Source organism: Mustela nivalis (assembly GCF_964662115.1).
Source record: "Mustela nivalis genome assembly, chromosome: 4".
Taxonomy (NCBI): Eukaryota; Metazoa; Chordata; class Mammalia; order Carnivora; family Mustelidae; genus Mustela; species Mustela nivalis.
The window spans coordinates 4453159-4478217 of NC_139023.1; the positions used below are offsets into that span (position 1 = coordinate 4453159).

The following is a 25059-nucleotide window of genomic DNA, read 5'->3' on the forward strand; positions in this document are numbered from 1 at the left end:
GGTGGGAGAATCAGGAGAACTGCTGAAGAGGAAGCGCACTGAGAGCGGAAGAAGACCCCCTACAGAACAACCGCGCCCAGGAGCGCTGCAGCTTCCGAAGGTTACTGCGATCTGTCATTTCTCCTGTTGCTCTTCACCTTCTAAACAGAAAGCAAGGGCAGCCCCTGAGACCGCTCCTCTCCCTTCTCGTCTCTGCTGGAAAACACATTCTGTGTGGTGCTTCGTCACCGAACACTGGCCTGGGAAGGGCTTATTTCCTTCTCTCCGGCTGCTTCTATTTGCGTGGAAATGGGCAGAGGGAAGGACACGGGGGAGAAGGCATATCCCTGCTGGGAGAAGAGCTCATTCTTTCTTGGCAACCATCAAGAGGTTTAAACAGGGACTGCTGTTGAAATATGGTTCCATTCCCAGAGGCATGTTTCTTTTAGGCTCAGTTCCTACCTATAGCAGCGCTCCCTCCTGGGCTGACCTCAAGCAGGGGAGCTGTGACCTGGAACGCCGGCAGGTGCTGGTCAGTGGGAAGCAAATGAATGGTGAGGACCATCTCCGGACTCGTGTGGGCTCCATCGGAAACTGGAAAGGATAAACACACATGCACATCCACGTGTAGCCTGGTCACCATCAGGGGCTTCCCAGGAGATTCTCAGATCACCTGGCCACTTTGAAGCGATGCTCACAAACGGAAAATGTAAGCAAGCAAGGAAGATTGTGAGCGCGCCTCACGAGGTTTTCTCTCCTGGATAATGAAAGGCTAAAGGACCATAATAACAAAGTCATTCTATAAAGCAAGCTCCACGACAAGGTGATCCTGGTAAATGTTAGTGGAAAAGAAAGTCATATAAAATCTGCACCCTTCAATGATGCCCGTAAAGACTTTATTTATGAGTGGCACCTGGGTGGCTCAGTCAATTAAGCCTCTGCCTTCAGCTCACGTCATGATCTCGGGGTCCTGGGATCGAGCCCCGCTTTGGGCGCCGGGCTCAGCGGAGAGTCTGCTTTTCCCTCTCCCTCTGTCACTCTCCCTGCTTGTGTTCTCTCTCTCTCTCTCTCATCTCTCAAATAAGTAAATAAATAAATTCTAAAAATAAAATTAAAAGACTCTTATTTATGGAATTATTTTTTGATTCATTCTCCTCATGTCCTGGAAAAATATTTTCTTTCAAGAGATCTCGTTTAGAAATGACACCTCCGTCTCATGAGGAAAGAGCTTTTTAAAAAGGACAGAAAATACCCACGCGAGTATCTCAGAAGGCAATTATTGGGGAGCAAGCAGACCTATTCGGTTTTTACGGGATCGTCACACGCTGCAATGCACGGAAGATACTTTGTGAGGAGAACCATGACTTGAAGAGTTTATTTCCTGGATTGTCTGACATCCAAGCGAACGCCCGTCACCTGCGGGAAACGGAAGCAGGTGTGTCTGGCGGCTGACTGATTCCCACCTTCCCGGACCTTAAAGCCCCCTCGAGTCTCTAAAGCCAGGTTTGGAAGAACATCGGTACCAGCGGTTCACCGACGTGTTTATCGGTAGTCGCTACGGACAAAACGCTGCTGTGGATTGTTCTAATGTGAGCTCTGCCTGCCTCTGCCTCCGGGCCGGTTTCCTTCGTCCCCTTCTTGTGGACTCAGCAGCAAGTCCGCAGGAGGCTGGCATCTACTTAAGCGAAGTAAAGGGATGCTCAGCGGCTGCTCGTAATGATCCCACTTGGGCTTTAGATTTGTTTTTATTCCTGAGAACAGATCTAAAGGAGATGGCTGGGTTTTATAAGGCGCACTCCATGTCCTAGAGCGGTCCAGAAATAGCCCTACTGAAGGAGGAGACATTCCGCCTGCGGATGAAGGTTTATGGCTCTGGTCATTCGGCCAAATGCCACGACGGTTGCCCCTGCTTCTTTGTTTAGGCTCGACCTCCTCTCTGGAACATCAGGGACAGGAACAGACAATTCCTAATGTGTGGAGGCTTGGGGGACAAACATAGGGACATTTCCCACAAATTTCAGCAGATGCTGAATCTCTGAAGCTTCTGGGATCTAAGTTAAGAACGCGTGCCTTAAATAAAAATCACTATTGTGAGATACAATTTTACTTTATGAAATGTTTTGCATTGATTTCACTTTTAAGCGGGGCAGACCTCGGGGAGCCTTCACCGCCCTTACTGCCGCAGAGGGAGGGAAAGACCCCGGCGCGTCCGAGTCTCGGTAACGCCACCGCGCCATCAGGGTGACCCTCGCCTATCTTTCCCTCTGTGAGTAAACGGAAGAGAGCTATTTGCTGGCACATGTTTTGCAACTAGAAAATCGATCAGTGGGGTGCGGAGTTTCGTAAACAAATATAAGAACTTACAATCAAAATGTAAGCAATTATATGTCTAGCTGTTCCTTTAAGCAACGTTCCTGATTTCTCTGAGAAACAGTTTGCCTCTTTAGGTCAGAGGCTCCCTGCGAGCACCACTTGCCTCGTGTATTTCCCTTGCTCAGGATGGCTCTGCAGAGCGTCTGGGCTTGGTCTGAAGCAGTCAGGTCAGGAGTGTCAGCCTCCCTTCCTGTCTTAGCCCATCGACCAAATGAGCTGTTCTTCCTCACTCTGGGTCAATGTCCAGGCTCGGGCTTGTTGCCACCTTAGCTCAGTATGTGCCCAATTTAACATTTTCTCTCACAAAACTCTGCTAAAGGAGATGGCTTCCTACCAGTTTCCAAAAAATGTTCTCCTTAATGAAAGGGAAACTTTTATACCCTTCCCAACAATGAACTTGAAATGGCTCATGGACCTACATGTGAAAGGCAAAACTATCAAACTCCTATAAGACAACAGAGGCGAAAATGAGATGATCTTGGGAAAGGTGATGCCTCTTTAGATAAAACACAAAAGACATGATCCTTGAAAGAAATCACTGATAAGCTGGACGTCATTAAAATTAAAAACTTCTGTTCTGTGAAAGGCAATGTTAAGTGTATGAAAGGAAAAGCCATAAACTGGAAGAGAAAATATTTTCAAAACATTCAAATGATACAGAATTGTTATTAAAAATGTACAAAGAATTCATAAAACCCAACAATAAAAAAAGAGCCCAATTCAAAAACAGACCAAAGACCTTAATGGTTATCTCACCAACGAAAATACACGGACGGCAGAGAAACACATGAGAAGCAGCTCTCATCATGTGTCAGTAGAGACACGGAAATTAAAACAATTATAAGATGCTATTATGCACCAATTAACATTGCCAAAATCTGGAACACTGACAACACCAAATGCTGGTGAGGATGTGGAGCACAAACTTACACACTGCCGGTGGGAATGCAAAGTGGCACAGCCCTTCTGGAAGACAACTTGGCTCTTCTTTTAAAAACAAAACTAAATATACTCTTACCATGTAATACAGCAATTGCACTCTTTGGTGTTTACCCCAAGGATTTGAAAACTTAGGTCCATACAAAACCTGCATACAGATGTTTATAACAGCTTTAGTTACAATTGCTAAAGCTTGGAAGCATCTAAGAGGTCCTTTAGTAGACAAACGGATGAAATAAGCGGTGGTACTTCTCGACAATGGAGTGTCATTCAGCACTAAAAATAAGTGAATTACAAAGCCACGGAGAGACACAGAAGACCCTAAAACGCATATTGCTAAGTGAACTACGCCAGCCTGACAGACCCTACCCTGTGTGACTCTCGCTCTGTGACACTCTGGAAAATACAAAACTCTGGAAGACAATAAAAAGAACAGTGGTTGCCGAAGGTGGGAAGTGGGTCTGGGAGGTGAACAGAGAACACAGGGGATTTCTAGGGCAGTGAAGATACACTATAGGATATCACAGTGACAGATACATGTCATTATCCACTGGCCAAAGCCCACAGAATGTGCAACACCAAGAATGAACCCGACAGTAACTACCGACTGTGGTTGATTATGACATGTCAGTGTAGGGTCACCCTTAGTAACAAATGTACCATTCTGGCGAGGGATGTTGACAAGGGAGAAGTTATGCTATGCCTGGGTATCTGTGGGGGCAGAGTGAATGGGGACTTCTCTGTACTTTCAATGTTTTTGTAAACCTAAAACTGCTCTAAAAAAATTCAATCTTTAGAACACTTTAAAAAAAAATTCATTCAACAACAACAAAAGAAAGAAAGAAACCAACCAACCAACCTCAGGCAGAAATAAGATAAAATAATTTGAGGTCAGCCCAACATCTATTTCCTTTACCCTGTATAATGGGTTCCAGGACCACTTAACTTACAGTCCTGGAGAAGGTAATAGTTAACCCCTTCACCTATTCAAGATTTCAGGTAAAAGTTGAGGCTTAGAAACAAAACAGGCACACTCTTATGATACTTGTTTTTCACAACCAACACACATCCAGACCAGACTAAATAAAATATCCCATGTTCCATGTCAGAAACTTGTATTTAAGTCTTGGCTCTACTGTTAACCAGGACTGGAGATCTGGGCAGATTACTTAATGACCCTTCATTTCCCTGGCCTTAAAATGCTAAAAATAATACCTGTCCTTACAGTCTTGTTACGAGGATTAAATGAGACAATTTATATTGCATATTGCTTTATAAAAAGTGAAATACTATATAATCTGTTGTATATTATTATTGATTGTATGAATTATCTAGAAGTCAATCACTGGAAATAACCTGATACTGAGTTCACATCAATAACAATAAAACACTGGGGGCGCCTGGGTGGATCAGTGAGTTAAAGCCTCTGCCTTGACTCGGGTCATGATCTCAGGGTCCTGGGATTCAGCCCTGCATCGGGCTCTCTGTTCAGCAGGGAGCCTACTTCCTCCTCTCTCTCTGCCTGCTTCTCTGCCTACTTGTGATCTCTGTCTGTCAAATAAATAAACAAAATCTTAAATAATAATAATATTAATAATAATAATGATAAAACACTGGATAAAGAATAATAAGGCATCCAAATTGGAAGGGAAGAAGTAAAACTGTCATCATTTGCAGATGACATGATATTATATATGGAAAACCCTAGATGCCACCAAACACTGTTAGAACTAATAAAGAAATTTAGTAAAGTTGTAGGATGCAAAACCATACAAAAATCTCTTGCATTTCTATACCCCAATAATAAACTCTTGGAGATGTTAAGAAAGACATACAAATGGCTATCAGACACATGAAAAAAATGTTCATCATCATTAGCCCTCAGGGAGATTCAAATTAAAACCACATTGAGATATCACCTTACACCAGTTAGAATGGCCAAAATTAACAAAACAGAAAACAACATGTGTTGGAGAGGATGTGGAGAAAGGGGAACCCTCTTCCACTGTTGGTGGGAATGCAAGTTGGTGCAGCTTCTTTGGAGAACAGTGTGGAGAGTCCTCAAGAAATTAAAAATAGAACTTCCCTATGACCCTGCAATTGCACTCCTGGGTATTTACCCCAAAGATACAGATGTTGTGAAAAGAAGGGCCATCTGCACCCCAATGTTCATAGCAGCAATGGCCACGGTCGCCAAACTGTGGAAAGAACCAAGATGCCCTTCAACGGACGAATGGATAAGGAAGATGTGGTCCATATACACTATGGAGTATTATGCCTCCATCAGAAAGGACGAATACCCCACTTTTGTAGCAACATGGACGGGACTGGAAGAGATGATGCTGAGTGAAATAAGTCAAGCAGAGAGAGTCAGTTATCATATGGTTTCACTTATTTGTGGAGCATAACAAATATCATGGAGGACAAGGGGTGTTAGAGAGGAGAAGGGAGTTGGGGTAAATTGGAAGGGGAGGTGAATCACGAGAGACTATGGACTCTGAAAAACAATCTGAGGGGTTTGAAGTGGCGGGGGTGTGGGAGGTTGGGGTACCAGGTGGTGGGTATTATAGAGGGCACGGATTGCATGGAGCACTGGGTGTGGTGAAAAAATAATGAATACTGTTTTTCTGAAAATAAATACATTGAAAAAATTAAAAAAAAAAAGAAAGTAATCCCATTTTCAACTCCATCAAAAAGAATGAAATACCTAGGCATAAATTTAAGTAAGGAGATAAAAGACCTGTGCTTGGAAGAAAGAACCTGAAGAAGACACAAATAAATAGAAAGATATTTCTACGCTCATGGATTAGAAGACTTAACATTGTCAAAATGTCCATAACAACCAATGTAGTCTGCAGATTCTATGCAATCCCGTCAAATGTCCAATGGCATTTTCCACAGAAATAGGACAAATGATGCTACTTTTGTATGAAACCACGAAAGGCCCGGAAAAGACAGAGCGATCTTGAGAAAGAAGAATAAGGCTGGAGGCACAGGCTCTCTCAAACTGTATTACAATGCTGCAGTAATCAAAATAGCATAGTATAACCATAAAAACCGATCAGTAGAGATGAATAGAATAGAATAGAGAACCCAGAAATAAACCTGCATGCATATGGCCAATTGACGTATGACAAAGGAGCCAAGAAGATGCAATGGAGAAAGACATTCTCTTCAACCCATGGTGTTGAGAAAACTCGACAGCCTCACGCAAATGAAGGAACCGGTACCATTATCTTATGCCGCACACAAAAATAAACTCAAAATGGATAAATACTTGAATGTAAGACCTGAAACCATAAAAGTCCTGGAAGAAAACAAAGGTGGAAGCTCCTTAATATCAGCCTTGGGATGATTTTTTTGGATTTGAAACCAAAAGCAAAAGCAACAAAAGCAAACAAACAAGTAGGACTACATCACACTGAAAAGCTTTTGCGCAGCAAAGAAATCCATCAACAAAATGAAAAGCCAAACTACCAAATGGGGGGAAATATCTGCAAATTATGTATCTGATCGGTTAAAATCCAAAATATATAAAGAACCCATACAATCAATAGCAAAATCCCCAAACAATCCAGTTAAAAAATGGGCAGAAGATCTGAATAGTCATTTTTCTAAAGAAGACCTACAGATACAGATGGCCAACAGATACACGGAAAGAAGCTCAACATCACTCATCATCAAGGAAATGCAAACCAAAACTACAATGAGGTATCCCCTCACACCTGTTAGAATGGCTATATCAAAAGGACAAGAAATAAAATGTGTTGGCCAGGATATGGAGAAAAGAATACATGGGCATTGTTTGGAGAAATATAAACTAGTACAGCTTCTATAGAAAATAGTATGACGTTTCCACAAAAAATTAAAAACAGAAATAGTGGGGCGCCTGGGTGGCTCAGTGGGTTGAGCCTCTGCCTTCAGCTCAGGTCACGATCTTGGGGTCCTGGGATCGAGCCCTGCATCCGGCTTTCTGCTCAGCAGGGAGCCTGCTTCCCCCTCTCTCTCTGCCTGCCTCTCCGCCTACTTGTTATCTCTGTCTGTCAAATAAATAAATAAATAATCTTTAAGGAAAAAAAAAAACAAACAACAAAAAACAAAACAGAAATAGTACATGATCCAGCAACTCTGCTTCTGGGTGATCCAAAGAAAATGAAAACACTTTGTGTGCCTGGGTGGCTCAGTCGGTTAAGTGTCTGCCTTTGGCTCAGGTCATGACCCGAGGGTCCTGGGATCCAGTCCTGAGTTGGGCTCCCTGCTCAGTGGGAGGTCTGCTTCTCCCTCTCCCTCTGTCCTTTCTCCACCCCCTGCCAGTGCACGTGCTTTTTCTCTCAAATAAATAAATAAAATCCTAAAAAAAGAATGAAAACACTAATTTGAAAAGATATACATACCCCCATGTTTACTGAAGCATTATTGACAATAACCATGACGTAGAATCAACCCAAGCATCACTGACAGATGAACAGATAAAGAAAAGGTCGTGTGCATATGCAATGAAATATCACTCAGTCATAAAAAAGAAAATCTTGCCATTTGTAATAACATGGATGGACCCTGGGGGCATGAAGCTAAATGAAACAGGTCAGACAGAAAAGGGCAAATACCTTACGATCTCATTGATTTCTGGGCTCCAACCAAACAAATAAATCCAAGCTTAGAACTACAGAAAATAACAAACTGGTAGTTGTCAGAGGTGGGGTTGGGACAGGGGGCTCTGAAATAGCTGAAGGGAGCCAAAAGGTACAAACCTCTAGCTATGACTAAGTCATAGGGGTGTAATTACAGCATGGTAACTACAGTTATAATATAGTATTACATTAGGGAGACAGTAAATGCTGAAGTTACAAGAAAAATAATTTGTAACTACATATGGTGGCTGATATTAACTAGACTTATCATCATGACCATTTTGTAATACACCCAAATACTCAATCACGATGCTGTGCACCTGAAACTAACATGATGCTGTATTTCAACTTGTTATAGGTCATATGTCAACTGCATCTCAATTAAAAAGAAACAATGACTCAACAATGAAATTTACTGTTGATTCAAGTGTGATTCTAAATCCTCAGAGAAGGAAAGAAGGTCTGGGAGTTTGAGGGAGATGACTTTTCTCTCCAACCATGACATAGAACAGGACCTACAGGTGGCTGATTCCAATGGAACAGTCAACTCCAACTAAACAGCAGTTTAGGGTGTCATTTACAGCCACCCATCCTCATACCAGACCTCAAACAAGAAAGCTTGTCCCTCTGCTGTTCTACAGAGATGCCAGATCTGACCACACGTCCGCTCGCTAGCATGGAGCTTCTACGGCCTGGGGAACCAAAGCTGGGATGCCCGGGTTCCCACACACAGCTTTCATCTCCCTCCAGGAGCAAAGCAATCAAGGGAAGGCTCAGTTCAAGACACTCTACACCACGATCCATTAGCTGAGTGTCACACGGAATGACAGGACAATCATAGTTCTGGGAGCTTTATATATGTATGATTATTAGATTTCATCCCCACTGTTGAGTGAAGCATGCAGGCACAGAGAGGTTAAGAAACATTCTCAGAGCAACCGACCCCCGGGGCAGTCTGTATCCAGAGGCTAAGAGCTTAACCACGATCACCTCTTTTTAATAGATACTGGGACTGTTTGAAACGGAACTTAAACAACCCTAATCTTTGGAATACTGGATGGAGAATTTTCTTCTATGAATACAGACTCAAGCTGTTACTATTTAACTAGTCATGTGACTATTCCAGAAAAACTTGTCTTCTATAACTTTTAAGCAGTTCTTAGAAAATAGTAATGACGAAGGGAACAAAAAGAATGGACTAATAAGGCAAGGAAAAATCCCATTTTCTAACAAAATTACTATTAAAATCGTCACCTGTGAAGTGAAATTTCACCGATTCTGGAAGACCTGTAACAGAAAAGAGAAAATCAGTACATTGGTGAGCATCTGGGGGTCAGAAATAGATGGAGAAGGTACAAAATATGGGGCAGAGGTTAGAAAAGTAAAGCATGTTTTAACCTAAATTATTATGGTTTGAGGAAAGATCACCAGGTCTTTTGTTAATGTTGAGTTTAATGGTGCCAGCACTAATTTTAAATAACAAAAAGAATGGCAGAGTAGAATAATTTTATATCCCAGTAGTTAGAGTGATTTATAATACATTCATTCAGATCCCATTTTATCAGTACATAAAATCCTACAAATCGGTGAATGTGGGTGATGTCGTATATCACTGACAGGCTCTCTGCTGGGTCAATTCCATTGTAGAATTGAGTGATGCCTGGGACATTGATTTACACACTATCACGATGGGAGAGATTTATCTCATGGCATTTATCCCATAGATTATACAGGACAGAACTCTGCTCTCTCTAAAAAGGCTCTCGGAACGTAGGCAAGTATAATAGATACGGAAATAACTTCAACCACGGCTGACACGATTTCCTTCCTTCTAATCCCAGGACATCCTGAGTTTCTTTGTAAAGTAGGTCTTTTGAAGTAGGGGTTAGAGAACCATGAACATTTTCATGGGCTATTAGTTACCCAGTTACCAAACACTGGGATCCTCCTTAGAGAGGAGGCCTACACCCACGTTTCAATATTTTCAAAGAAGACTTAGTCATTTTCTGGACAATTGCATTTATGTATATAATGGAAAATGTGACTTTAAATGCTTTCTATAGTTTAAGATGTAACTCTAAAATTATTTAACCCATGTTCAAATTACATAAGAAATCACTAGCGGTTCTGGATGAGTAAGGCTACTATATAAACATAATATTCCCTATTAATCATGTTATGTACATACACCTTAAAGATCATAAGGGAACCGGCTTCAAGATTTTTAGAATCATTCCAAGGCACAGAAGTATTTAGGTTTAGGACTCAAAACTCCTGCATCCCGGTCAGCAGCTTTGGGTACTGGGTCGAGGGGAGAGAGAGGGATAACAAAGATGAACTATCGTGGCTCAGTGGAAGGGCGAAAAATGGTTTGTATTCAAAGAAATGCAGTTATTTGGGCCGCCTGGGGACTCAGAGAAAGTCTGAGAGTCTCGCTTTGGATCAGGTCATGATCCCAGGGTCCTGGATCAAGTCCTGCTTCTCCGCCTGCTGCTCTCCCTGCTTGCACACGCGCTCTCTCTCTCTGACAAATAAATACATAAAATATTAAAAAAAAAAAAAACCCAAAACTAGGTATTCTTTTGTTCAGTCTTCTCTTCCTTTACAAACAGTGGCTTCTGTCAAATCCTGGCCCAAACGGTTGCATTCTCCATTCCCCGGAGGACCTCCCCGGTGTAGCCCGGCCATGTCTCTCACCGGATTCCCCTCCCCCACAGCCCACCCGCCCTGGCCTCCTCCAGTCCACTCACATCCTGCAGCTAACGAGTTCTTCATGAAGATCTAAACCTCCACTGGGTTCCTCTTGCTTTGGGGATAAAGATATAAATCCTGACAGGCTTCCAGGCCTCTGAGGTGTGGCCTCTCTCTCTCCCTCCAAGAGCATCCTTGTTCTGCTCAACCTTCTACATTCTAGACACGGACTTTTTGTTGTTTTTTTTAAACCCTCAGAATGTCACATTCTCTCCCCTCTGCCCGCGAGCTGTGTGCCCTTTCTCGGGGAATGTTCTCCCAAGTACCCCAAGAGGCACATTCAGGCTGACGAGCATCTACTCATCCCTCGCTGGAGCAGCCTCCGCTGAACTCTTAGTCTCGGGCAGTTCTGTTACTTCGAACGCCACTGAACATTTTTCTTTCTCTCCAGAGCTCTTGTCATAAACACTCATTACTGGATTATTTCTCAAACTCTGTCTCCCTACCTAGGCCCCCAAACTCACCAAGAACAGGATTCGTCAAGCCTCTTTTTGTTTACCACTATCATCTCCAAGACCTCACAGCCAATAAGAGGCCCCAAATAAAGATTTATTGAAAGCATACGTGCATGCATGAATAAATGAAAAAAAAAATGAGGAACTGATTGGGCCAAACTACACATTGGCCCACAAGCCTCAAGTGATTTTGAACAGCTATAAAGCGATGTCACTAGAGCGTGGGAAGGACAACAGGAAGAGCTGGGGTGGGGAGAAGCTGCCCCGAGGCTCCCCCGAGAGTCGGGGTGCGCGAGAAGAGAGGAGAAGGCATTACCAGCGAAGGAGAAGGCCGTGATCTCCTGGAGGTGGGGCGCGGCCGGGGGAGGGCGGTACATGATCTTGCCCTGGTTGACGTCCTCCTGTGTGAAATACCGGACGGGAGAGTGAGGCCGGTCCCTGTGCTCGATGATGCCTGGGGAGCAAGAGACTCAGCATCAGCACCGACAGGAAGTCTGATGCTGGACGGAATGTCCGTGGCCATAAATCGGCCTTTCGCCCCTGGTGGGGGAGGCCTCTATCCTTCGGGAGCAAGTGCTCTCCCGCTTCCCTGATCAGACCATTCTCCGGCCCTTCAAGAAAAAGGCAAATCTGAAACCGAAACAGACTTCAACAGGATCTTTTCAAAAATGCTTCGTTGAATTACGGCTGACAGACAGTACGATATGAGTTTCAGGTGTACCACTTAGTGATCTGACAATCGTATACATCCTGGAACGCTCCCCACGATCCGCGAAGTCACCATCTGTCACCACGCGAGTCCATCACCGTGTCACTGACTACGCTCCTTAAGCTGCTTTTTCCATGCTCGCGACTTGTTGGTTCTGTAACTGGAAGTCTGTACCTCTCGGACCTCTTAATCCCCTTCACCCCCTACCCATCCCCCTACCGACCACCCCTCTGGCAACCACTAGTTTATTCTTGGTATTCATGAGTTTATTTTTCAGTGTTGGTTCGCTTGTTTGACTTCTAGATTCAGACACAAATGAAAGCATATGGCGGCGTTGGTCTTTCTCCGTCTGACTGACTTCACTTCGCATCACACCCTCCAGGCCCAAGTCGTGTTGTCACGAACGGAAGGTTTCATTCTCTCAGGCGCGCCGTCCCAGCCCCACATCTTCCTCATCCGCGCATCCACGGGAGACACGGAGGCGCTCCCCTGTCTCGGCCGCTGTGAGTAAGGCTGCCGTAATTACAAGGGGCCGTGTATCTTTTTGAATGCCTGTTTGTGTTTTCTTGGGGTAAATCCCCAGTTCCTGGATCATACAGTAGATCTATGTTTAATTTTTTGGAGAAACCTCCATACTGTTTTGCACAGCGACTGCACCCACTTATACCCTTGCCAACAGCACGCAAAGGTTCTCTTTCTCCCGCATCCTCGCCAACGCTTGTAATGTCTCTCCTTTTGATACTAGCCCTTCTGACCGGTGTGAGGTAACATCTCATTCTGGTTTTGATTTGCATTTTCCTGATGACGCGTGGTGTTTGAGCCTCTTTTTGTGTGTGAGACCCAAACAGATTTCTGACTAGAAGTCATTGACCATGATCAATAGTAAGACACAAACTACTACCCCTAACATAACTTAGACTAGGTAATTCTCTACAAGTCATAGACATTTCACCATAATTTGAGATTCTTTCGATAAAGCTTAAAGGTCAAGCTTGCTGAGAAAATGACATAGATTGGGCTCCTGGTGAGGCTATAATGAGAGTTTTCTCAACTTACCCCTTTCCTTCAGAAACACCTCGGCCTCTGTGATAACCTTTGGCAACAGGAACATGGATCATGATTATTCTAAGAATTGGATTTGCAATTTTAACTCTGGGATAAATCTTTAGAGGCTGAAAATTTACCTATCGTTTCTAAATTTTGTAGGCACAGAAATAATGCTCTGATCGCCTTTCATGTCCATCAACTCTTTCAAAGAAGGACACATGGCGAGTTTGTGCTGAACTAATTCAGGTTCTGAGGGGCTGAGAGACTAGAGTCACTCTCCGAAAGACAGCCCAGGCTGCTGGACCGAGAGAGCTCCACTCGGCCCCGGCAAGGTAAGGAGAAATGCTCTTGCTGAGACTCAGCAGATTTAGAAAAAGAGAAGCACGACTTCTAGGTGTTTAGTTTCTCTGGACTTTATCAAAGGGGTAATATGACTTAATTTTTAGACATTCATCTCTCCTGGGGGATTTGATAATGTGGAAGGCTCGCATCCAGGGCAACGGTTGGTCCTGGGAGAGCAGCCTCAGAGTCGGGAGCAGACGTGTCTTACGAGAGCTCATCTCCTTTCCATGAGGGACAGCCACACCTCTGTTAGGGACAGGCTTATTAGTTACGCCCCAAGTGCAGCCACCTAAAGAATGAAGAGTGATGGCAGGGATCCGCCTCTCCTCTCTGCTGACTGCGGTTTCACAGGTTCATGTTCCCCGCCGGGAAAGGAGGGATTCATCCAAAGGGGAAAGGAACCCAGTGTGTGGGGCGCAGCACACCCCGCACGCGCGGGCAGAGCCCTTGTCCTGAGCACACGCTCGTTCCCGTTCGTGTCTGTTCACCGCTCCTAACCTCACCAGAGCAGGGTCTGCCCCTGCAGACAGTGCCCATGTCTGCCCCGTTCTGCCCGTGCATGAGAGGGGCAGCTCAACCCAGTGACTCAAGTTGCGCGCACACCAGATCTCCCGCCAGCTCTGGCACACCACAGCGGACACACTCATCTCCCTCTGTCTGACGACGGCGTCTCTTTCTCAAGTGGTCCTAAACTCAGAACAAGGGAACCGAGAGCGTGAATAATTGTTACTTCTTAAATCCTCAACAAGTACCTGCGGACGAAACTCCCGAGCTTTGAAGACAGGCCAACGATTAGAAGACAAGAGCGTCACTCAACAGGTCATTGACTGCGCGTCTTACCTTGATTTGGATGCAGAGGTACAGTGATATTGTATATGATCTTTCCGCTTGGCCTCTCAGAGTCTATGAAGGAGAGGGAATGAGGCTGAATCACAGTCAGGGCATCCTCCCGAGCCTAAACAACATTTAAGGAAGAAGAAGAAAAAACAGGGTGATGAAAACAAAAGCCAGAGGCAAAAACAAACCTTATTTAAAAAGCAGGAACAACAACAAAAATAAAAACAAAAAACACACTCACTCTGGGCTTTTAAATTAGTTACAGCAAAATATTTTCCTGAAAGCTCGAAGAAGGATCTGGTCTCTTGCACTGCAGATCTGTCTTGGCCTTAAGAACCTCAGAGGGTCATAGAATCTTCTAGTTCTCTTGCACTCTCCCCTCCCCTGCCTGCTGTCCCCAGGTTTGTGTTGGTGCCTACTGTGGGGTGTGCCAACATGACCCCTTTTCCCCAGGTGGGACTCGCCGTGGGACGCGTCAACACGAGCCAGCGCAGCCCGCTCTCCTCCTGTCCTGCTGTTCCCGGCTGGGCCACTACATCTCTGCTCCTCTGACGTCATGGGCTGAGGCTGCATCTGCTAAGAAGCCCTCCCTGACCACTCCAGGTCTGCCAACGGGAACTGTGATGTTTTCAAAGGGCAAAAGATAAGCTCACCTCAAACACCAAAAGACACTGATCATTTGAATCCCGAGGTTTAGGAATTCTTTATTAAAGCGCATAAAACTAGAGCATGTTTTGTCTCCATTGTACCCTTCAAAAGGACTACATTTTGCTTTTCTCTTCCAGTCCTCAGTATCCAAGGAAGGGGTCAGGCAAAATTAATCAAAAGGCCAATGTGTACATAGTTTTTTACTGTCCATTCACTTGTATATAGCCATAACCCACCAACAGTGACAACTCTCAGAGAGAGAGAGAGAGATTTCGAATCCCAAGACCAGGCATGACAGGGAGTTGGGTTAACAGGGAGTTGGGTTAATAACAGCAGCAAAAACATACAGAAGGGAGATGAGAAAAGGGAAAAACAGTGTGAGGGCAGGCCCCTTGTGGGTCACATACACAAGACAGAACAAAAATATCCGGCTCCCTGCCCGCTCTTCCGAGCTGACCCCTGCAGGGCTGAGTGGGACACGCTGTCCTCGTCTTTGAAGCTCTGCTTCTTCCAGAAGAAATTTCCCCACTTAGGAAAGGATTAAGTGGGGCTCAGTCCTTCCCAGGCAGGAGGGTGTGGTGCTGCTCCTGTAACCCGTGAAAAGATTGAAGGTTGCAGTTGCTTTGTAAGTGTCCTGCAGGCACACTTGTCCTGGGAGAGGCGGCATTGGCAGGTTTGGACAACCCCCCTCGAGTAGAGAGTCATATCTCAGGCCCCTGCTCGGGTCTGGAATGTCATGAGTAAGGGAAGTAAGAGTTACAAACAGCCGCTGGTCTCTCGCTCTAAAATAAAACAAGTAAGGACAACAAATGAAAAACCAAGGCCCTGTGGGAAGTGTTTACAGCCTACGCGGGTGCATACACACCTATACCCGCGAGCAGGGGTGGGCAGAGCCACGCGCACAGAGAAGGGCAGGCTCAGCACCTCGTTCAGCTCCTCCCCTGTTCATCTCGAAGCTGTCGGAGCATCTGAAAATTCTCGGGGTACTAGGAGATATTTTTGACGATCTAGATGCCCCTAAAATAATCCAGCCATTAGAAGAGGGACTGGACCGAGGCGCATGGACGACGGGAAATACACGCCAGCCCAGGGAGCATTTGTATTATGGAACCTATTGACGTAATTTCTCTACTAATAGAACGGGCAGGAGGTAGAAAAAGGAAGGACTTGATTCCCTGAAGAAAGCAATATCGAGTCTGACATATATTAAAGTACAATCAATTTTAATATTGGCTATTTGGGATGTTCAATATTTATCAATTAAACATAGTAAGAAATGAAAGATTGCATTCCACAGAAATCATTACAGAAGACACTTTTTTATTAAAATATCTGTCAACAATCGAGAAGTACAGGATAATGTTTCTCATAATGCCCATGTGACCTCTGCATATGTCTGGAATCCACCTGCTTCTCCCCAACGCCGCTGCCACCACCCTGCTGGGAGCCGCAGTCACACGTGGTCACCAGGACAGCCTCCCCACCTGCCCTCCTGCCCACCTGCCCACCTGCAATCCATTTCAGCCCAACAGCCAGCCAAAAAGGAGGTTCGACCTCTGTGGCTCAGCACCTGGTCAGGGCTCTCCATTTCACCCAGAAAAAACCTGAAGTCCCTCCATTGGCCCGAGAGGACTTATAAGATCTGCCCCGACCCCGCCCTCTGCCCGCCTCCCTGCCCCCGACACACACACTGGGCCCATCTGTGAATCTGAGACTCTCACACGCACTCTCTCTGCTCCAGCCACACTGGCTTCCCCGCTGCTCCCTGAACACGCACGCCCACCCCACAACGGGACGTGTCTAAACACTCGGCTCCCTGGGTCGCCCACCCCGCAACGGGACGTGTCTAAACACTCGGCTCCCTGGGTCGCCCACCCCGCAACGGGACGTGTCTAAACACTGGGCTCCCTGGGTCGCCCACCCCGCAACGGGACGTGTCTAAACACTGGGCTCCCTGGGTCGCCCACCCCGCAACGGGACGTGTCTAAACACACAGCTCCCTGGGTCTGGAGCACTTTCCCTTCGCGCCTCTCCTCCTCACCTCCTGCAAGTCTTTCTTAACACATCTTTGTTTTTGTTTGTTTGTTTGTTTGTAAGATTTTATTTATTTATTTGACAGAGATCACAAGTAGGCAGAGAGGCAGGCAGAGAGAGGGGAGGAAGCAGGCTCCCCGCCGAGCAGAGAGCCCGATGCGGGACTAGATCCCTGGACCCTGAGATCATGACCTGAGCCGAAGGCAGCGGCTTAACCCACTGAGCCACCCAGGTGCCCCCATCTTTGTTTTAATAAAGCTCAGCTCATTTCCATCTGCAATCCGGGCCGTCTCTGCTGTTGCCACCACCGCATTTCTGACCCCCTTGACCTTGGTCTTACGTTTTGTTTTCCCATAATACTTTCCACTCACATGCGACCTATGAGTTATTTATTTGATTTACGACTTATTGTCAATCCCCTCCTGCCCGAAGACAATGGAAACTCCGTGCGAACGTGGATTTTTGTTTGTTCGTGGATAGATCCCAAGCACCTAGCACATGAAAGAGCTCAATAAAAATTTGTTGAGTGAATGGAAAATATCATTATGAGAAGATTAGGCTAAGAAGTAAAATAATGAGAATACTTTTATAGCAACATAATTAAATAAATATTTTCCATCATCTTTCAATGTTGTCTAAAGAGAGGCAAACACTTCAACATGTAAGCCTTAGCAAAGGGAGTGTGTGATTTAAATCTTTGGGATCCCAGGTCAGGATTTATAAACAACATTATTATTTCAGCGGCCATTAAAAGAAAGACCACTTTCATCTGTCGACTGTCATATTAGCAAAGCAGCAAAGCTCATGGCTGACTTCAGAAATTAAATACCCATGAAAAATAAGAAGACGAGATGAGTAGAAGGGGTTCTACAAGAAATCATCTTCTCACACAGTTTGGTTAGGACAACAAGATTAATTCACTCCCCTACACACGTAGCGAATATTCAGTCAGAACCTACGCTGGGCAGGTCCCCCCAAAGAGCCTGTGGGAGACACACAATGAATCAGATGCAGACTTTTTCCTCAAGAATTTCTGGTTGTTGGTAAGGGGAGTTCGCAAGTAACTCCAACGTAGAAACTGCTAAGTACTGTGAAAGGCTCAGATAAAGCACAGGAGGAATTCCAAGGACAAAGAAATTTCCAGAAACTGCAGATAACAATTTTATTAGTGTTTGAAAAGGTCTCAAGAAAAAACATGGACCGATAAGTCCGCAGCCATAAACCCAATATGGCATGCCCAGACTTGAGATTACAGGACAAACAGCTCAGCTGTTCCAACCGAGCCCCTGCTCACCCCAGGGAGAGTGGTTTTAAGAGAACCCTTGTTCCAGCGATCACTGCGGAGACAAGTCGAACTAGGAGGGCTTCTGCACGGCCGTCCTCTCGAGTGGTGACCGTGGGCAACCCCCCTCGGAGTACCACAACTATCTGAAAAAGGACTTAGCGAATATACTTCGCGTTAAGAGATAAGAGAATTTCTTTCCCCTTTAAGAAGAGAACGGAAATACGACGTTGGAAGTATATGTTTATATGCGTCTACCCATACGATCGATTCATTTGAATCTGAAGGTGAGATAGTAAAGTGAATTATTAGCTGTGTGAGAGCAGGTCTGAAAACGATGCGTTTCGTCAACAGACACTCACTAAGCAAGTACTTCTACGTGAGTCATTGCGTTAGATGCGGAGAAGGTACCAAGATTAAAGAAAGATTTTGTCCCTAAGGATCTTCTAAGTCAAACAGTGGATGGTTACTTGGAAAACTGAGTTAATGTAAAGTTATTAACTCATTTGCTGAATCTCACACTATGCTATGCTATTTATTGGTAAACATGCTTGTTTATAGATCTCCTTGCCCAACTTTGATATATATACCCTAAATGTATATATCTCAGATTACACACACAGAGAGACACACACAGACACGCAACACATATATATTATATACACACACATATATATCTTATAATATTATTCAGACTGGACACATCTTGTACATGCATGTAGGCACATAGTTCTGGTGGAACGCTACAAAACAAAGTGGTAGGACACCATTTAAAGGATCGGATTTGATGAAGAGCATTATAGAAAGGCCATAGAACAAATTTCCATTTAGGCAGGTATTTTTTTTATGCTGCTTTTTACTCTATGCAATCTTCCTGGGGAATCTCAGGCCCGAGCATGAAACCACCACATGTCATTAATGATTCTCAGAGGTTTACGTCCCGCAGAGAGTATCTACTGATCTTCTGCCAGCCTTGACCAGGCACACCTTTTGTAAGCGCCTCCCACGGAACTCGTCACGGCCTGCAGCGCTCCCCCTTCCTGAAGTCCACATACATTCCTGACCTCGTGAAGGGCATCCTCCCATATCAGAAACTGGGCCGTTTTACCCACTTCTACACAGCTGACCTCTAGGACTCTAGATCTCTTTTCATCTCTCCCTATGTTCTTTACACCATCTTAACCACTTTTAAGGGCACAGGACAGGAGTGTTAACTGTATACACGTCGTTGTGGAACACATGTCTAGAACGTTTTCATCTTTCAGAACTGAAACTCAATATCCACTGGAGAAAATCAGCTCCCCAATTCCCTCTGCTCCCCTCTACCCCCGCCCCTGCAGGGGCCACTACCTTTCCACGTTGGGTTTCGGAAAGTGTCACTACTTTAGGTAGCTCCCGTAAGGGGAATCAAGCAGTATTTGCCCTTTGCTGACCGGCTTACTTCACTCAGGTAATGTCCTCAAGGTTCATACATTCTGTAGCCCAGCAGGACGTCCTTAAAGAGTGGATGACAGCCTGTTGTTGTGTAGAACATAATTTCTTCATCTGTGTATCGCCTGAAGGACATTTCAGATGCTCCTGCCTCTCAGCCATCCGCATCCCGCGGCAGTATACACGGGTGTGCCGTTGTCTCTGAGATCTCACTGACCTCCTCAGTCCCTACTGCCCCCCCAGGCGGTACATGCTACCTGACCTTCTTGTTCTAGACGCCTGTAACGGCCTATGCCTTGGCCTCCTCGTTCTCTGTCTGGACCCCATGGCGCGTGTTATTTTCACTACAGCCAGAACGATTTTCCTAAATTGAAAATCTGATCACACCCCCTCTCTGCTATGAATCGTTCAGCATCCTACTTGCCCCAAAACATCCTTTCAGGACAAAATGGAAACGCTTCATCTCATCTGTAAGGTCCTCTATGATCTGACTCTCATTTCTTACTTCTTTTTCACCGAGGGATTTATGCTCTGGCCAACTGAACTCTCTGCAATTCCTCAAACACGTCATGGTATCCTGTGTCTCTCACTTCTTTCCCCTGCTGCTCGTCTGCCTGGCATGAATTTCCCTCTATTTGCAGTCTAGATAAATGGGGTTTCAAGTGTGGTGAGCAGAGCAGAAGCAACGGCATCACTTGGAAACTCGTTAGAAATGCACATTCTCGGCTCTAGACCAGATCTACTAAATTAGAAAACCCCGGCGTAGGCTCCAGCAATCTGTGGTCTAACCAACCTTACAGGTGATCCTAAGGAGGCTGAAATTTGAGTCCACGCTCTAGAGATAATTTACACATCAACCAGCTCAGCTCACCTCCAAGAGAAAGCCTTCCACGACCTCCCCCACGCTCCACTGGACTAGGTGTCTCCCTACTTGCTTCCAGAGTGTGACTCTGCTTGCGTATCATATCAGAGCGTTCGTCATGTCCTGGTCGTCATTGCTTACTTATTTGCTTGTTTTAGACTCTAAGTTGCTTGAGAAGAGAGACTGTGTTTTATAGTCATTGAATTTCCAATACATTTCACGGCCCTTGGGATAAATTAGGGGCTCGAAAGTGTTTACCGGGATGACCGAATGACTGGAGAGGGGTACTCCTGTCCTTAAACACAGATATCGGTATACAATATTTGTATTTAGAACATTCATGATGTATCTACCAAATATGTGCAAAACGAATGTACTTAGGTGAGTCCAAATCACTAAAGAGAAAATGTGTTTTTGTCACAGATTTCAAGGATATCTGATAGTAATGGCCCCAATTCATGTCAAAAGACATACAAGCTGTGTAGATTCTAAGGAACAAAAGAGTGGGCTAATCACATTTTACAGTAAACTCACCTTTGTGGTACCCTAAATTAGACAAGACAGATGCGACTTGCACACATGCAACCTGAGGCCCTAAAGGTTAAGCAGCGTGAGAAGCTTCTAGAGGTCCACAGCTACAGAGTGGGAATGGCGCCACCGTCTTTGGCTCCTGGCCCATTTTCCCCCTCTAAACCCAAAATAACACTGCATTAGCATTTGGCAAGAAATGCGCATGCACATTTTTCTTTACACTTTACAGAAAATTCTGATCCAAGTTCCTCCAGTCAGAATGATGAATTATAGACCTTATAGTGCTGCTGAATTATGATTTCTTTAAATTATGGTTTATGGTGGAAATGCCGATACCAGCTATTCATTAAAAACTTTCTGTTTCCCCCTTTATGTCTCTGTCATGCCCCAGACCCATAATTTCTAAAACCACGGCTGCTCTCTTTGTTGTGGCTCAGGGCTGATACACTACTTTGGAGTGTAATTATGTGGGCGCTAACTAAAATGTGAACCTTTAATGATTAATTTACGAGATCTTATATGCTTGGGGCTCTGTCTAGAACAGGGGTTCTGGCTTTCCATACCCCCTAGATACGGGGTTACAGTGCAGCTGCTAATTGTCTGAACTCAGCTTCATGTACCAATTTAGCTGTCACCTTGCTTCAAACCTGCCCACGCGCCCACACTCCTTCCTCACAGCGCACAAGACCTTCCGTGATGGAGCTCACCAGGCTCCGCATCCTCACTCCTCTGCCTCCTCCTGACCTGCTGGGGATCATCCCACCCATCACGGTGTCCTTCACCTCCGGGTCTCTGGAGGTGCTGCTCTAACGTCCGGGAGAGCCCTGCACTGCCACCTCTCCGTTTCGTCTGACCTGCCTCTCCAACTGCCATTTGGGTAACTGGTACTTATTTCTTTGGATTCGGCAAAGGCATCCCTTTCTCCAGGAAAGTTTCATAATAGGAAAACAAAACCAAACGCTCCTCACAGGGCTTCTAAAACACAGACCGGCCGTTTCTCCAGCGAGGTGGAGGCGGAGCGGACTGAGCAATGACCCCCACATGGTTCTGGTGCAATGGACACAAGCTCCAAACTCCCTCCCAGCACCCAAGGAGGCCCCGGGACCTCCGGGATGCTCTAAAAAGGACAGAAGTGGTGGACGGGAGGTTGCGGTGGATTCTACATCACCTTCCCTCTACGCTCTTGTTGACATGAACAAGAAATGTGTTCCCGAGACTGGTTCTTACTGGCCCCAGGGTCCACACTCTGAGTCACGCATTCACCAGACGCAAGAGCGGGGTGCTCTATTAAACCCCAGCAGCGCGCCTCCTCCACGCGGAAACCGCGAGCCCCTCCACCCAACTCACAGTCATGTGGAGAGATGGTCCGCGCGAGAGTTTAGGCGCCCCGGGTGTCTGCGGTAAGATCGCAATGTTGAACGTGCGGCTCTCCAGGTGTGTGTGGGCGTCTGTGGCACTGGACACCTGCAAGGAAACGTGACACTGGTGAGCCTCTCATCTGTGCTGGGCACAGCCTGTTTGTGCGTGTTTGCTTTACCCCTTGAAACCATCTGTCTTGGAATTCTATGCATTTTTGCATTATGATTTTCATTCTGCTCTTCATTTCAATGCTAATGTTTTACTGATTATGAAAAAACCATGTAATCATTTTAGGCAGTCCTAAAAATGCACAGAAATACAAATAAAAACTAAAAAAGCCAGAATTTCACTAGGTAAAAATAGAAGTTATTAACATATTGATGCATTTTGGTTTAGTCTATTTTCTATAGATAAGTGAAACTTTAGATACATGTTCCACATTTTTACCAAACGTAATAATGTGATGTTTTGCTATTTCGTTAAACAATCTTGAAAACATGATTTTTGATAGCTACGTATCTCATTATAAGCATATATGACACATGATTTATATGTGATTTTTTTTCTAGTTCTTTAAACTTTATCCAGCACGAATACGTACACCTATAAATGACAAATATCAGCCTCGTCACTGTAAAAGCGAGATTAGTAACATTTACAATTAGAAGAGTCACCAAATCGACCTCTTTTTGCTTCAAAATGCTAAAAAATGATGCTTTGCCGATGCCGTAGCTTTTCTCCTCCCTCTGTGATCTTGAGCTGCCCCTTGAGCCCTCCGTCTCTCCTTGGTCCGCTCCACCAGGGGCCGAGACCTGCTGAGGCCGGAGTGGGCACATATAGCTGCAGTAATCGCACAGGAGGGGGCGGTGTTCTCTCACGTCGGAGGATAAGCAGGAATGGCAGTCCTTGCCCTGTGTCTTCTCAAGTCGTGCCCAACAGAAAACCTGTCTTCTCTATGTCCATCCCACCAGAGGCCTGGAGATCAAGCTTTGGAATATCCACACGTTTTCAAGAAGACATCTTATGGTGTGTCATTATGAATAATTCAGTAACAATAGCAATGATTCCCTAACATCGGTCACAGGCTCAGCACTCTGCTACCTACTTTTCAAAAGTTATCTTACTTACCTACTTACTAATCTATCTACCAAGTAGCTATTATCTCTTATTTTAAAGATGAGGAAACTAAAGGGCAAAGAAGTTGAGCAAGGTGTCTAAGTCATGGTCAGTAAGGGTCAGTATTCAACCAGGTCAGCGGTTCATGATCTTCCCACTGACCAAGATGGCTCAATTTGGAAACTTTAGAACCTTAGGAAAGGGGAAAATATGCTCTGTTTTTTGGGGAAAAAAAAAAAAAAGAATGGAACGCCGTCTAGGTAGTGAAATATGGGTATACTACCAAGCAAAGAAATCACTCCTTGCTTCCTCAGTAAACATACTGGTGTGAAATAAACGTTGGTCTTTTCATACCGAAAGCCCCAAGGCCGATTCAACATGATCTGAATATACCAAAGCCAGTTCCCTCCTATGCCCCCAAATGATGTAAATGTACATGCTTTCTTCTCACTGTGCCATGCTCTACTTTTTAATGCCACCGAGTTACATAAATCCCAAGTTTTCCATGCAAAGTGACAGATGGGGTGCATTGATGGCTCATGATGGCACATCAGCATTAAAACAAAATTAAATCCATGTAACTCATTATATTGCATTTTCTGCTTTAAAAAAAGAAAAGAGAAAGGGAAGAAAGAGAAGAATCATTAGAACAGCATCTTTTTTAGTTTAAAATCCTTCTGGGACACTAAAATGATGAATGAGAGAAGTTGCAACCATTTATTTTAGCACACAACTACAGTGTCTGTGTCATTTCAAACCAAAAGATGAGGCAAGCCTATAAAACAATGAGGCTTTAAAATCACACCGAAACTTCCACATCCAGGAGAACATAATCTCAGAGAGTTGTTTCACATTTGCAATAAAGATGCCGTCCGTGCTCAGGATGCACTTTCTGGAATGCCTTCAGAGAGAGAGCTCACAAATCACCAGAGGAAACCGAGCTTGTTGCTGCATAATTGCTCCCTGTTTTAACCAAAAATAATTACTGCTCTTCTTACCAGACAGGACTCTGGCTGACTCTTGGCATTTTGGTTATTTTTTTTTAAAGAATTTTTATTTATTTATTTGACACAGACAGAGATCACAAGTAGGCAGAGAGGCAGGCAGAGAGAGAGAGGGGGAAGCAGGCTCCCTGCTGAACAGAGAGCCCGATGTGGGGCTCCATCCCAGGACCCTGAGATCGTGACCTGAGCCGAAGGCAGAGGCTTAACCCAGTGAGCCACCAGGGCGCCCTCTTTGGCTGTTTTTAAAAATCAACTTCCGAAGGATGATTTACTGTCTCTCCTGAGGATGTGATAAAGAAAATCCCATAGATTGTGAAGAAGATTTCAGCTCAGGGTTCTAAACACGTCTTGAGGAAAATGTGTGAAGACTTTCCAAAGGGAACCCCTTTCTAAGTAAGAATGTTCAGCTGCCGTGTCTCAAATTCTAGTGCATCTGTTTTTAAAAAAGATCAGTTACTTTTGCTTTTCTATAATTACCCGTTTAGTAACCAAGTTGCAAAGGCAAGCCAGCATCACTCTGAGCAGGTAAGGAGACTCCCTCCCGGGGAGGGGCTCCGGATGGAGAAGGTCCTCCATCCCGACACTGATAAAGGCAAAGGCAGATCCGAGGATTCCAGTTTGCTGAGGTGCCTTCTTATGATCAAGGTCTTTGCCTCCATTCTGACTCATTCTCTGAGGACTGGGCAGTTCCCCAGGTGCTAAAAATGAAGACGCTAACTTGGCAGACGG

At 45.0% G+C, this 25059-nt stretch overlaps 1 protein-coding gene across 5 annotated transcripts in view; it reads right to left on the bottom strand.

The window, feature by feature from the left end:
- FRAS1 (Fraser extracellular matrix complex subunit 1) overlaps nt 1–25059 on the bottom strand; it is a 409483-nt gene that overhangs the window by 97030 nt on the left and 287394 nt on the right. For all 5 annotated transcript variants that reach the window (XM_082726544.1, XM_082726546.1, XM_082726545.1 and 2 more), the window contains 5 exons: nt 22199–22315; nt 14067–14181; nt 11445–11582; nt 9177–9209; nt 442–573 (listed from right to left, as the gene is read on the bottom strand). In XM_082726544.1, the coding sequence (XP_082582670.1) occupies nt 442–573; nt 9177–9209; nt 11445–11582; nt 14067–14181; nt 22199–22315 (535 nt within the window). The remainder of the gene's footprint in view (nt 1–441; nt 574–9176; nt 9210–11444; nt 11583–14066; nt 14182–22198; nt 22316–25059) is intronic.